The sequence below is a fragment of the Eleutherodactylus coqui genome, chromosome 7 (genome assembly GCF_035609145.1).
Source record: "Eleutherodactylus coqui strain aEleCoq1 chromosome 7, aEleCoq1.hap1, whole genome shotgun sequence".
NCBI lineage: Eukaryota > Metazoa > Chordata > Amphibia > Anura > Eleutherodactylidae > Eleutherodactylus > Eleutherodactylus coqui.
In genome coordinates this window covers 166,244,413-166,259,276 of record NC_089843.1, presented here as the reverse complement: position 1 = coordinate 166,259,276, position 14,864 = coordinate 166,244,413, and the positions used below count along the sequence as shown (strand labels likewise).

At 41.5% G+C, this 14,864-nt stretch overlaps 1 protein-coding gene across 2 annotated transcripts in view; it reads left to right on the top strand.

Annotated features, from left to right (window-relative positions):
• BANK1 (B cell scaffold protein with ankyrin repeats 1) overlaps positions 1–14,864 on the top strand; it is a 308,283-nt gene that overhangs the window by 270,103 nt on the left and 23,316 nt on the right. For both annotated transcript variants that reach the window (XM_066573970.1, XM_066573969.1), the window contains exon 14: positions 6,941–6,994. In XM_066573970.1, coding sequence (XP_066430067.1) covers positions 6,941–6,994 — 54 coding nt within the window. The remainder of the gene's footprint in view (positions 1–6,940; positions 6,995–14,864) is intronic.

Genomic DNA, 14,864 nt, shown 5'->3' with positions numbered 1-14,864 from the left:
GTTCTGTGGATACGTTCAATTATAATGGAGGAAGCTCTGTCCGGGCCAAGCAGTGAAGTAAAGATTTCTAGTGCGATTTTTTTTCTGGGGCTTCCATGGCCCATGATTCAGGTAGTCCTTTTATGCGCACATTATTGCGTCTGTTACGGTTCTCTAAATCCTCTTGTAAAATGAGGATCTTGTTTAAGTGGTTGTGTTGTTCTTTTATTGCTTGAGACAGTTCGATTGAATGGGTTGTGATAGAGGCTGTGGAAGATTCCAGATCGTCTAACCTCCTCCCCATACTTTTGACCTCTTCTTTTATTTCGTTAAGGTCAGCCATTACGGGGCGAAGGGCTGAAGACAGTAATTCTTTCATGAATCTCCTTGAGACTCTTTCTCCATCTTCTCCGTCTGAGGAATCTTCTGTCTCTCTGTCTGCTGTTATTGTTGCTGCATTTTGTTAGGTCTGTGTCAGCTTGCCTGGGGCGTGGGGCGACCGTGTAGATCGGTCTTTTAGGAACCTTTGCAAGTCTGATTGTCTTCTAGCCGGACGGGGGGTACTTTGGTGGTCTCTCCCTTTTTCTTTATTAATCTTGACCATTTTTTTTTAGTTAGGATCGCTGCTGATGTGGGCCCCAAATTGTGCCACTGCAATGGGGCTCTGGGTTCAGAGAGCCATTACTCTCCGCGGTCAGGCTCTGCCTCCGAGATTGGACTTTTTATGTAAGAGTTTTTATAGTATTGATAAAAGATTGTTTGGTTGCAGAACTTATTTAGTAAGTTCCATAAAAATTGATGCGGTGCTCCTCCATACACTTTTAGGTTGGGTGAAGCTTATGTAAGAGAGTTGCTGAATAGTAGAGCTGAGTTTGTCAGTTCAGGAAAAAATTAGAGCTATGCTCTTTCAGAATCATCCACTTCCTGGCTGTTTTGGCCAGTAGAGGTGTTTTTGTGGGTGAGTCTCTTTATAATGGTCCCTCTTCTTCTGTTCCCCTGCAGCTGGGGGGACCGCTGGAGGTGAGGGGAGAAGATGGCGGCGAGTTTGGGCAGGAAATGAAGGAGCCCAGTGGATAGGCAGCACCCACAAGGGGGGGGGCGCTATGAGTGTCACAGCGATCCCGTCTATTTCCCTGCACACAGCGCGACCGGACTCTGCGGGGTCCTCTGTACTCACTGACAAGCGGTGCTTCCGCTACACCTCTCCCTCACGCTGGTCGCCGCAGCCTGTGTCCGCGGGATCGTCCTGGTCGGGCCGCCGCTTTGTCACTAAGTGTCCGCCGGACCTCCGCTCCCCGTCCTCCGCAGCTGCTGATGGTACGGAACGCTCTGGGGGTAGGTCCGCTGTCCTCTCCGGTGTCCGGGGCTCCCTTGATGGTTCTCCGGGTGCCGTGCCGCGGCCCTGCCTGAAAATTTAGGCCGCGGCTTAGGGCTGGCAACTAGGCCCCGAATCCCGGACCCGGGCGATTCTGCCGAGAAGCCCCTCAAAATGTTCCCCGCACCTCGGGGATGTCTTCTGTGGTGGTGTGGAGGGTGTCAGTCGGCTTGCAGGAGCCCTGGGGTGCGGCAAATCCTCCGGTGTTCAGGAGCTCAGGGATGGTGCGTCTTTCTCCTCTGCAAGCTTAGCTACGCCCCCCAGTCTCCAGTCTTCTTGGGGATGATGCCACAAGGTTTGTACACTTGGATTTGGGGAGTTTCTGCCATTCTTCTGTGCAGATCCTCTCAAGCTCCGTCAGGTTGGATGGGGACCGTCTGTTGACAACTATTTTCCGATCTCTCCAGGGATGTTCGATTGGGTTCAAGTCCGGGCTCTGGCTGAACCCAATCGAACTCAAGGACATTCACAGAGTTGTCCCTAAGCTACTCCTGTGTTGTCTTGGCTTTGTGCTTAGGGTGAGACAGCTCTAGGAAGATGACTGCTTATTCCAAACTTCTTCCATTTAAGAATTATGGAGGCCACTGTGCTCTTGAGAACTTTCATTGAAGCTGACTTTTTTTGTAGCCTTCTGCAGATGTACCCGTTTTAATGATGAAGAGTTCTTGAAATGCATTGGTTTGCTGGTTTTAAAATAGTATAATACATGGAAGCTTGGTCAAAAATCTTCAGTCCTGCAGCTTATACTTTGTTTCTTGGAAGGTTGCACTATTCTACCAACTGTTTTTGACTGTTCCCTCTTGAGCTCTACAGGTGGTTCTTTTCTCCTTATAGCTTGGTAAGGCTCTGATATGCATTGTGAGCTGCAAGATCTTAGACAGGGGGTGTCTTTTAAAATGATGTCCAATCAACTGAATTTCCCACAGGTGACTACAATTAAGGTTTAGAAATGGGAGGCCCCAGAGCTAAATTTCAAGTGTGATACCAAAGGGTCTAAATACTTATGTCAATGCAAAATGTTAGTTTTTTATTTTTTAAAAATGTACAAAGATTTCTAACATTCTGTTTCCATTTTGTTGTTATGTGGTATGGAGTGCAGAATGATGGTAAAAATGTGAATTATTTTTTCAATTCCACAAGGCCACAACAAAACCAAATATAAAAAAGTGAAAGGGTGTGAAAAGTTTCCAAATGCATCATATGAAAACAGCTCTTTCTTTCTGCAAGCATCAGCTCACATATTGCCCCTCAGCTCCAGCACACTGAAATCAAGAGCTGGGGAAGGAGTGAGTAGATACTGTGCAGAGAGAGAGCCCACCATGCTAGGAGAGATACACTCCTGAGTCTGACAGCAAGGCCTTGGTCAGACGAGCATTCTTTCTGCGCTCGAATACGTACGAAAAAAAGATTGTGTCTATTAGAACCAATGCTTTTCTATGAAAGTGTTCACTTGTACGTTTTTAAGAGGCGCAAAATACTTGCATCTGCCAAAGAAAGGACATGCGAATGCAATGCGCATCTAAAGGTCCTATGGGAGCTGGAAAACACGCACCATGCTCCTCCGAACATGTGAACGGGTTACTTCAAATAGCTGGAATTCACCAGTTCACGCAATCTTTTCCACATGTGAGGGGCGATCTTTTTTGCCCGCCTATTTGTACTTGGAAAAAACAGTAGTCGGAGACCTTAGTAAAGAGATCAAACCCACTAGCGCCAATGCCACCATCATATGATCATGGCGATGACATCATCACATGTAAATCACACAGTCATTCATCACTCAGACAAGTGGTCATTAGTATTTTTATATATATATATATATATATATATATATATATATATATACAGTATATATATTTGTACTAGTGAACTGTTTGACCTCTGAAGACATTATGATTTAAGGCTGCACAGCTCTGATGTTGGAAGACATCTGTTGGGGCTCTCTTACTGTATATTGACAGCCTCTCTGCTGTCGGAGCCTATCCAATGTGTCACCTCATGCAGTACTGGCTTTAGCCAGCAGATAGCACCATTGTATAATGGTAGGAAAAGAGTAAGCCCCCTAGGAAAACCAGGATACAAATTGGATTGGAAAGGGTTAAATGAAAAAATGTGGATTCAATAGTCTTTGCTTGGTGCTTGTGTGAATTCATTAAAGTTTAGAGAGAGAAGAAAAATCTTTGCTCACTCTTCACATTTCTATAGCTGATGAGTAAGTGACCTGTAACAATGGCCTTTCTTCCTCCGTGTACTGAATATAGTCAGGAAATTACCAACGACACATAGCATGCTATATAGCAGCTTGAGGTCTTCCCAGGCAGACTAGTAGAACATTTACACTTTACTGTCCTTTTACTGGATTATTGCTATAGACATATAGGTTATAAGTATATTGTTATGACCATGGTTAGCACTAATTATATTCGAATGGGTCCTTACTGCCTTCCTTTCATGCATAATTAATTAATAAAAACTTCTTACATTTTTTTCATGATTGAGATGTAGTACACTCAAAAGGCATTGTCTGTATTGACTGTATTTATGCACTTACTTCTTCAAGGTTGCATTGGTATTGAATACACACATAAACACTCTAAAACATGTGAACAAAGGCCATTGCTGCAATGTGTTTAAGCAGGAAATAGTGGAAATAAAAGCTCGTGTTACAGTAAATATCAGGCCCATCAGATGAATTAAACTTTTGCTTTAGGGTGATTTATGTTACATAGCTTACTTCATACAAGAATGCTGAAAAGTCAATTCAATAACTTGAAGTTCAATGAGCTGTAACAGACAGGAATTTTATGTATTTTCTATTATTTTGTTCTCCACCGTTTGGACTTTAATTAATTTATTATGCAGTAACAACTGGCTCCATCAACAGTGGATACTACGTTCGGGAAAGATGGGCCAGGTCCTATCTATTCTCGCCTGTACAATTAACGGGGGAGAATCCCAATAGTGAAAATGAAGCCACTGAAATCAATTTAAATCAGTGGTTCGTTTTGTTCTGTTATGCGGCCGTGATTATCACGGTCTTTAAATCCTAAAGGCAACAAAATATATAGCTGAAGTATAAAGCAAAAAAAATACCTTTAGGGTGAAGTCCGACGAGCCTTTTTTTTGCGTTTTCCTATGTGCACAAAAAAGTGCGTCTGATAGAACCATTCGTGCCCCTGCAAAAGATAGGACATCCACGCACCGAGAAGGTCCGTGCTGCACGTAAATATCCCCCGGGGGAAGTCCCCTCATCACTGAACACTGTGACAGCACTGTCAGTGTTCAGTGATGATGGCACTCACCGCAGGGAGGAAAGAATCCCCTTCCACAGCTGTGTCAAAGTAACGCGATGTTCTCCTATTGCTTTCAATGGGGCCACGCTACTTCTGGTGGACCCATTGAAAGCAATGCGATGCAGGCAACCTCTGCAGTGATTTTCAGGGAAGGGCTTTAAATATAAGTCTTTCCCTGAAAATCATCCTTAGGTATGGAAAAAAAAAACATTACTTATCTAGCAGCGCTGTCCAGGCTCCAGCGCATCTTCTATCTGGCAAACCCGACACTGTTCTGAGTGCTTTCCCTGGGTGGGGATTTCAAAATCCCCGCCGAGTGAAAATACTGCATCTGACTGGCTGAGCACTCAGCCAATCACAGGCCGTGCTCAGCCATTCATGGAATGACAGCTGAGTGCTGCCTCTGATTGGCCAAGTGCTGTGACTAGAGATGAGCAAGTATACTCGCTAAGGCACATTACTCGAGCGAGTAGTGCCTAAGCTGAGTATCTCCCTGCTCGTCTCTAAAGATGACAGATGACAGGTGAGTTGCGGCGGGGAGAAGGGGGGAGTGGGGGAGAGAGAGAGGGAGAGAGGGAGATCTCCCCTCCGTTCCTCCCCGCTCTCCCCCGCCTCTCCCCCCGCCGCCCCCGAATCTTTAGAGACGAGCGGGAAGATATTCGGCTAAGGCACTATTCGCTCGAGTAATGTGCCTTAGCGAGTATACTCGCTCATCTCTAGCTGTGACCAATCACAGGCAGTGCTCAAGCATGTTCAAATACTCATGTACTTGTGTGAAGGAGGCTTTAGAATGCGTCATTCAAAGCATTTGTCCCTTTGCTGTGGATATTTAGGCATGTGAAAAGGCTAATGTATTAAATAATGCTCAAAAGTTGAAGTACTGTATTTACATTATTACTTAGATTCTATGGTTTGCTCCCTTCATGTTCATTCACATACTGCTGCCATATTGATCCATAGCAGCCCGCAGTCCTTCCACCATGTAGGGGAGTACGAGTAAATTAGAGTGCTACATTTTCTCAGTGATGTACAGGAAGCCTTACTATAAATTATAGAATCCCTTTCATGTGACTTCATGCTTTTTCTGCCACCAGCCGTATGTTATTTTCATGTCATCACATCTAACATTTAATATCAAGCTATGCTCATTCTGCATTCTAGACTGTGTGTGCTTCCATTATGTCACCATTTACATTTTCAGCAACTCCTCTCTTTAGGAGAAATGCCGTTTTTTTGCTTTTTTTTTTTAAATATAGAAGAAAGCATTACTTTAAATGTAAAAAAAAACGGGTATATAATTTATAAGTAAATTTACTTCCCCTCATGTTGAAAAGGCATGTATTATTCAGTATTAGCCTCTCAGGGAAACATAAAGCCACAACAATGGAGCTTTACCAAGTAAGTGGGTATTGAGGGATTTGCATCCGTAACACACAAGCAATTCAATTGCAATTTTCAGGCTTTCATGATCTCGTCAGCAGCCTGAAAATGAAAGGCAGCGAGTCTATTTGACTACTTCGACCAACTCTTCTTTCAGGTTGTCTTTGGTATTACTACCATACCTGTATACACCCCTCTTGTTATAAAGCATGTAGGGCCAAGAATTAAAAAGAAATAGAACTATTATTTTAATTAAAAGATGAATAATTCAGACCTTTGCTTATATTCTTGCTATGTATGGGTGATATTTAAAAGTCCTGCATTGCTGAGTTATTTTATTTTATGGTACCTATATAGCACTTTGGTTGGTTTTAAACATTGAACCCCGGTTAGGTCTGCAAAAAGCACACCTAACTACTGACACTTATAATAATAATCTTTATTTATATACCTCCTACATATTCCGCAGGGCTTACAAGACTTATTAAAAAGTGTCAGCATCCAAGTTGCAGCTTAGGGCTCAGTCACACAGGCGCATCGGCACCCATACACAGGCGCCGATGCGCCCGTGTGACTGAGCCCTTAAAAAAAATCTTTATTCTTCCAAGAGTAACAGTAGCAACATTTCCACTCGAACCGGTCTGTGTTGAGCTTGACAAAGACCTGCTTGGGTCGAACTGTTGCTGCCATTGTTCTTGGAAGGATTTTTTTTTGGTTGCACCTTGCATGCTGTCACGATTTTTCTTTATCATTGCAGTGTGGATCCATGGATTCTGGGTCCTGGTGACTATTCATCATTGCCCCGCTTATAGATAGCACTAGAGAGACTATTCTCTTTCTTGGTTATTTTGCGTCTGTCCTGTTTATGGATTTCCATAATCATCATTTTAATAAATATAACGTCTTTTTGTAGTATTTCGCCAGAAAGAAGAGGAAAAGAAAATCTATAGCACTGGTCTCTATCAAGGTGAGCTTCATTTTTTTTTAACTCTATTTACACCGTAATTTGAATTTTATCTTCAGATGAAGATGTTTTTTGATACTCTTTACGTCCTCTGAAGAATGATTCTTGGACTGCACTATGTGCTTAGAATGGGATATTTCTTAAGCCTGCAACATTAGATAAAAAATTATCATTGTGTTATAAAAGTAGTAGCAAAAAGAGTCATACATAAGTGGCATCCCAATAGAAGGTCAAATAATAATCAAGTTTCTGATCAAGAAAAATCTGAAAACTGAAAAGTCTCAATAGCACATCCAGTATATGTCCCTGGAATACATGACCGATAGTAAACTTATCCCATGTTATTGGTATGTTATTTTGGGAGAGGTTTCCCTTATGTTAAAATTTGCTGCACCAAGTTATATTTCTTAGTGAAAACTATATTTTCTTGCCAGTAAGAAAAACCTGTTAATCACTAGTTAAAAAGTCATGTACTTTTGTGACAGATACTCTTCCCAAGACAACCGAGCCATTGATCACTAAAGTCCAGAAATATTGCAAATTCAACAACTAATCAATGGCAAACAATGTCACTCAACATTTTTATGTGCGACTCTGCTACATTTCAAAGGATCCCATAGACAGAAAATGCTGAACTTTTTTTCGAATTGTTGGCAATATCAAACCATATGTCATTTTGTGTCTTGGCTGTTTTCACATTGAATGTACTACAGCATGATATGATAGAATATTACTGGACTCAATTGTAGAATTTGTATTTAAGGTCATATAAATGATGAAGTACGTGAAGTAATGTTTTGGGTTTGTGGCAATAAAAAGTGTACAGCTGGAGTGTAGCCTGCACATATAAAGGTATCTCCGATGGGAAGGTTAGCCTATCTATTGGATATTTTTAATAAATGTTTCAAACCTATAAAACACGAAATGTGAGGCATCCACCTGTAACTGAGCAGAAAGATGCGTATGTCCATTTACAACATATCGACTTCCAGTTCTAGTAGTAATCGTTGTGAGTTTATCAGCGATGATGACAAGAATGATGATGATGATACAAATCAAAAATGACTAATACTTTTTTTTGGAAACATTAAAGCAGTTTTTGAAGTTTTAATGATCTGTAATCTTCCTAAATGGCAGCACTGTAGTTCCTTTTATTTCTAGTAGAATAGCTAGGCTGGTCTTATACAATTATTTTTGAGACTTACATAAAATACATGCACTGATAGGAATGACTGTCTATATTAAACCACACAGATAGGCACCACTAACCAAAATAGAAGAAGACGGTGTGAAAAATGGATTTATGACAATTAATGTGTAGAGATGAGCGAGCACCCAAATGCTCGAGTCCGCGTTATTCGAATCCAGCTTTTTGTAAAATTCGAGAGCTCTACTCGAGTAATGAACCCCAATGAGACTACAATGAGAGACTCGAGCATTTTTGTATGTGGGACGCCTCTCTCTCTCTAAAATTTGCCATTGATGCGCTGTGTCGTGGCGGGGAGGGGCCAAAATAGGCATGTCACAGCGAGGAGGAGCCAAAAACTGGGGCAGGGTCGAACACGGCTTGATGCTCGTTTGAGTAACAAGCACCATCAAGTACGCTAATACTCGAATGAGCATCAAGCTCGTCAGAGTACGTTCGCTCAACTCTACTAATCAACAAAAAAAAAAAAGACATCCCATTAACAACGCACACCACTGAGCTATAGAAAAACAGCACAAGAAATTTTGATATATAACAAGAAATATACACAGCAAAACACTTTAAAACCTTTGAAAAAAGGAAAATACATTTGGCTGATATACAATAATAAGGGACCCGGCCACTGCAGACAAATCTCAATGATGAGACAAAGCAAAATATCTAATCAGTCAAGAATAAATATCCACAAAGTCAATAACCAAATGTCTCATCTATAAGATCCCCTAGAAAGCCTCACCAATGTGGTGATAAGCGAGGGGGGTCAAGGTTTATACTACAGATAAAGATTATTGTGGCTATTTTAGCCTGCACTGGTTATCTTATTCCTGGAGTATAATCATGGTGTTTAATTCTTTCATATAACTTCCATACCATTGAATATTCGTTGATGGATTTAGCTATGCATACCGTTTTTTTCTAATCATGTTCATTTTACACTTTTTATAATAAAGCTTGTTGTGATTTTTTTTTATAACTTAAGGCCCATTTGCACACAAAGATCCCTCAAAACAGCTTTTGGGCAATCATTTTGCATAAAGTACTAATTGGTACTAATTCCAATTAGTAGCTTGTTAAAGCATGTGAGCCACCTATATTCACAGAACAGCAGGTGGTCTGTTCTCTGTATACATTCCCTTTGTTCTGCAGCAGGGCTGACAGCTGAGACAGTGTTATCAGTGCTCCCCGCGGAGAGCACAAAGTGAAGTCCCTGCTATCAGCTCATAAAATCATCGTTTGGCAGAAAAGTGAAAGATGGGCACATTTACATGCAATGATTATCGCCCAAAAGATGGCTTTTGAGCTAATTTTGAGCGATAATCGTTGTGTGTAAAGGAGCCTTTATTGGTATGCCTTGTTTTTGGGATGTATTGTTCTTGTTGATCACAGCAATGACTGTCTATGATTTCCTTGTAAATATTATATACATACATGTGCTACAGATTTGAGTTTATTTTTGATAGCGGATTTTATCATGCAGATGCATTTGAAACAAGATCATTAAATCATACACCCTATTTCCATTAGGGCTCACGCACATGAGAGTGCTATGGCTTGGCGCAATTTCACATTTGTACAAAACAATTATATAGTGCCTAGAGATGAGCGAACATGCTCGTTTAGGACAATTACTCAATCGAGCATTGCTTTTTTGAGTAACTGCCTACTCGGGCAAAAAGATTCGAAGGGAGGCGGGGGTCAGGGGGTGGAGCAGGGGGTAGCAGGGGGGAACAGGGGGGAGCTCTCTCTCTATCCACCCGACTCCCCACCGCAACCCCCGGCTCACCCCTGGCACCCCCCGAATCTTTTCGTCCGATTAGGCAGTTACTCGAAAAAAAGCGATGCTCAATCGAGTAGTTGCTCTAAACGAGCACGTTCGCTCGTCTCTAATAGTGCCCATAAACATCTACTGGGCCCTACAATAGTTCTGTATGCCTCTTTTTTCATATACATGCGCCATTGGATACTGTATTATGGAGATATTGCTTCAGGAGGTGAATAGCTTTGTCATACAGTGCTGTCCGACAGCACAATGTGTACAAGTTCTGTGCCGCTGTAATTCTCAGCTATGTGCATGAGGCCTTAGTTGAAGGCAATCACTTTACTGAAGTTCCATAAAGAGCAATTATTCTTTTCATCCATCCTCTTTTTATTTACTCGTTTTATTGAAGCACAGTTTAAAACTTACAACAAGTGCAGTTTCAATGTTCAGTTCGAGGTCATATATTAAAATACATGTTTATACTAGTACAAAGTTATCGAGTGCTTCATTACATTCTGACATTAAAGGAAAATCAAATATGCATACTGTTATTCCCTAAATAAGAAAAAAGGGGGAAAGGAGAAGATTGGAGTCTTGGAAATATATGAAGCAGAGAGAGACCAAAGTATCAATATATAGATATCTAAAATATAAAGAGCGATGTATCCTATATTACCCATCAGAATTGTTGGTTTGTATTTGATGTAATAATCTCTGAAAAGCAGTTTGTGTAAAGACTGTATTCAAGGAATTACACCATACATCCATACCGTATGGAATTTTTCAGGACATTTCCTATTTTTATAGACAATTATCTTATTGGAGATGGGAGTAATAACTATGTTACATCATTGATTTACAGTTGGAGGTCTCTTTTCCATCCACCTCATTGCCACCGCCTTATGTACCATAAAGAGTATTTGGAGTCATAGAGTTGGGACATGGTGTTGCCATTGCTCAACATCTAATAGGCCCACTAAACAGAGTTCAAGGTTTTTTGAAACAGGAAGTCCAGTCACTTGGCTGAGTAAATTTATCACTTCAGAGCTATAGTCTTGAATGTCTCCGCATCTTGAATTCGAGTGTATAAAATCTGCCTCTAATACTATGCATCTCTGACATCAGGAAGCAGTGCGTCCATCCTAGCCGGGCAAACTAATGGGAGTAATATAACATTGGTGCAAAATATAAAGTTGAATGAGTTTATTATTCGCTGCAGGAGACACCACTAGATTTGATTCCATAGCTGAGGACCAATCTTCACTTGTAAGCAAAGGGATAATTTCTCTCCATTTATCTTCCATGTTTAGTTACAAGGTCGAAAATTTGGACCAAATCAGATATGTCTATATCTGTGAAATGAACCCTTAAGGACCCTGTGTACATAGGATTCCCATTAAAACAAAGGGTAGTTTCTATTCAAAGAGTAGTTTTTCATTCACCTTTACTCATTGGCTTGTTAACTATTATCACTACTTCTATAACCAGCCATGCCAAAGATGGTAATTTAAGAGAGTAAGTCTGGTAAGAGCTGGGGATTAGAGATGAGCGAGCACCCACGTTATTCGAGGCAAGCTTTTTGTAAAATTTGAGAACTCTACTCGAGTAACGAACCCCATTGACTACAATGGGAGACTCAAGCATTTTTGTATGTGGGACGCCGGGTGCCGAGATTTTTTTTTTTTTCCTTGCTCCATGTGTTCTCTCTCTTTCTCTCTCTCTCTCTCTCTCTCTCTCTCTCTCCCCTGCCTGCCAGACAAAAAATTTGTCAATGACGCATGCTGCGTCGCAGCGGAGAGGGGCCAAAGCAGGCATGTCACAGCAGGGAGGAGCCAAAAACTGGGGCGGGGTCGAACACGGCTTGATGCTTGTTCGAGTAACGAGCACCATCGAGTATGCTAATACTCGAACGAGCATCAAGCTCGGCAGAGTATGTTCACTCAACTCTTCTGGGGATCTGTTCTTCCTCTTTGCAGGGGAATATAAGAAATAAAGTCAAGAATATTATTGCATTTATTTGTATTTGTATTTTTATATAAAATAACAGAATATCCACAGAAAACCAAAAATGGTAATAGCTGATTTTTAAGTAAAATATGCTTAAAAGACCTCGATAACTTTGAAGTTAGTAACACAGATGTACGGGATGTTATTATAGTTAAATGTGGGGTTGTAATGGCAGGCATGTTTATTAATATCCAACTGCTTCAACATTATCTATGCTTCACCTTATAGTTGGTAGCATTAAGGAAAATAGCCAAGAGTCTGGATAATAAGAAATAAAGGACCTGATTCATAGCAATTTAGTACAGCTCATCATAGTTTATAACCCTCTGTGTCTCATAGCACACCTTTGTGAAGAGATAAATGCCAGAATCTCTATGCCTTCCACTAATTACCCATCATTAGCCACGATAGCTCTCCATCTGTAGCCTCATAATCATATCACTTGTGTATTACAACCTTCATGATATGTCTGCATGCAGTATTCAATGTATTTTGCCTATTCACCATGAAGGCATTTCTTCTGAAATCAAAAATCACCTGCAAACATGAAGGCTGATTTAATAGTACCGTCATATAGCGTAAAACTAGGCAACACAGGCAAAAACTGTACTCAAGTCAGAATTCTGGTGCATTTTGCTCAGTAAATCTCACCCACATTTCTTTGGGTTGTATGTTTGACTACTTTTGCTCAAAGAGAAAAAGTTGGGAGACTTTGATTGAGTTCCACAGTCTTTATCACCTCGTTTCTCCAGTGTCATAATGACTGTTCTGTCCAGTTAAACCGTGACATCTCCCCCAACTTTGTGTTAAATACTTCTGCAGCCTTCATTTTTCTATACAGTCAAAACACGTATTCAGGTATAACCTTGCCAGATATATGCCAAAAGAAGACACTTTTGGCATCCAGTATGTCTTCCCCATAGAAAGTCAATGGATATCGTAAAGTTCATGATATAGTATATGTGCTGAAATGTGGTTCCCAACATTGACACATATTGGCAACTAGAACATGCTGTAGATTGAGCCCAACATTGGCAACATTGGTTGCTACTCAACTCTCCAACAGAGAATATAACTAAGAAATAATTTATTGCAAGGATATACTGTAATTTGCTGATCGGTGGGAGCTAGAGATGAGCGCGCGTACTCGCTAAGGCAAACTACTCGAGCGAGTAGTGCCTTATGTGAGTACCTGCCCGCTCATCTCTAAAGATTCGGGTGCCGGCGGGGGAGAGCGGGGAGGAACGGAGGGGAGATCACTCTCCCCCCCCCCCCCCCCCGATCCTCCCTGCCTGCTCAGTCCCGCAACTCACCGCTCTCCCCCAACGGCACCTGAATCTTTAGAGACGAGCAGGCAGGTACTCGCATAAGGCACTACTCGCTCGAGTAGTTTACCTTAGCGAGTACGCTCGCTCATCTCTAGTGGGAGCTACTTATAATGAAAAGCGGTATGAAGTCTAATGTGCAGCAAGAATACATTTCCCCGCTGTGATACACAAACATAGTTTAGAATGCTTTTAGGCTCAGTTCACATTGCGTTTTATTCTTGTGTTGGAGGTATACATAGTGAGTACTTCCCAACATATACCTCCCATTGAAAGGCTTAGTATGCTGAAAATATGCTAAGTTAATAAGACCCTACAAATACACTCAACAAATGTATCAGGAGCTTCAATGGAGCATATGCCATATTTAATCTATCCATATCATATCAATTTATCTGGCCAGTGGCAGGACATTGTTTGTGTTGGTGGTCTGGGGTCTAGTGTCTATTGAATTTAGGGGTTTGTTCCATGGTCTTAATTAATTTGCGGTCTTGCCTGAGTTAAATTAGAGGTCTGGTGCAGTTTTCCAACTACGGTTGTGTTCGTATTACGTTTGTATCTATCCAGGGGTCCCATCACAATGTATGTTTAGAATCCCGCAAATGAAATTCCTGGACAGAGACTGGACAAAACTTATTTTGCCCATTATAGAAAACTGCTGAAACTGAGACCAATAGGTCTCTATTTTGGCAGGTTTCCTTTCATTTGTGCCATTCCATATTTGGAAGAAAAGTGCAGTCTACAAAACATTTTTTCTTGACACAGAATGGCGCAAATGATTGAAAACCTGCCAAAAAGGATACCTATTGGTCTCTGTTTCAACAGTTTTTTATTATCAGCAAGATAGGTTCTGTCCAGGGGTTCTGTTGTTGGGATTTTAAATGTACACCATGATGGGACCCCTGGAAAAGACAGAAATGTGATATCAATAGAGATGAGCGAACGCGTTCGTCCGAGCTTGCTATTCGTGCGAATATTAGGGTGTTCGGGATGTTCGTTATTCGTAACGAACACCATGCGGTGTTCTGGTAAATTAAACTTTCTTCCCTGAGACGTTAGCGCTTTTTTTTGGCCAATATAAAGACAGGGAAGGCATTACAACTTCCCCCTGCAACGTTTAAGCCCTATACCACCCCCCTGCTGTGAGTGGCTGGGGAGATAAGGTGTCACCCGAGTATTGAAATCTGCCCCTCCCGCTGCTCGCTATGGATGCATTCTATATGCGCTCAATGGGGCCAGCGGCAGCAGCGCTGACCCCATTGAGAACATATAGAAGACAAATCCTTCTTCTCTGGCACAGCTGTAACAGCTGTAGCAGAGAAGAACGATGTTTGCCCATTGAATTCAATGGAACCGGCAATACAGCCGACTCCACTGAATGCAATGGGCTGCCGGCGATCGCAGGATGAATGGTCGGAAAGGGGTTAAATATATAACCCCTTTCCTGCAATTCATCCAGAAATGTGTTACACTAAAAATATATACCGGCGTATAAGGCGACGGGGCGTATAAGACGACCCCCCAACTGTCACCTTATACGCCGGTAATACAGTGGAGCAAAGAATAAAAAGCATT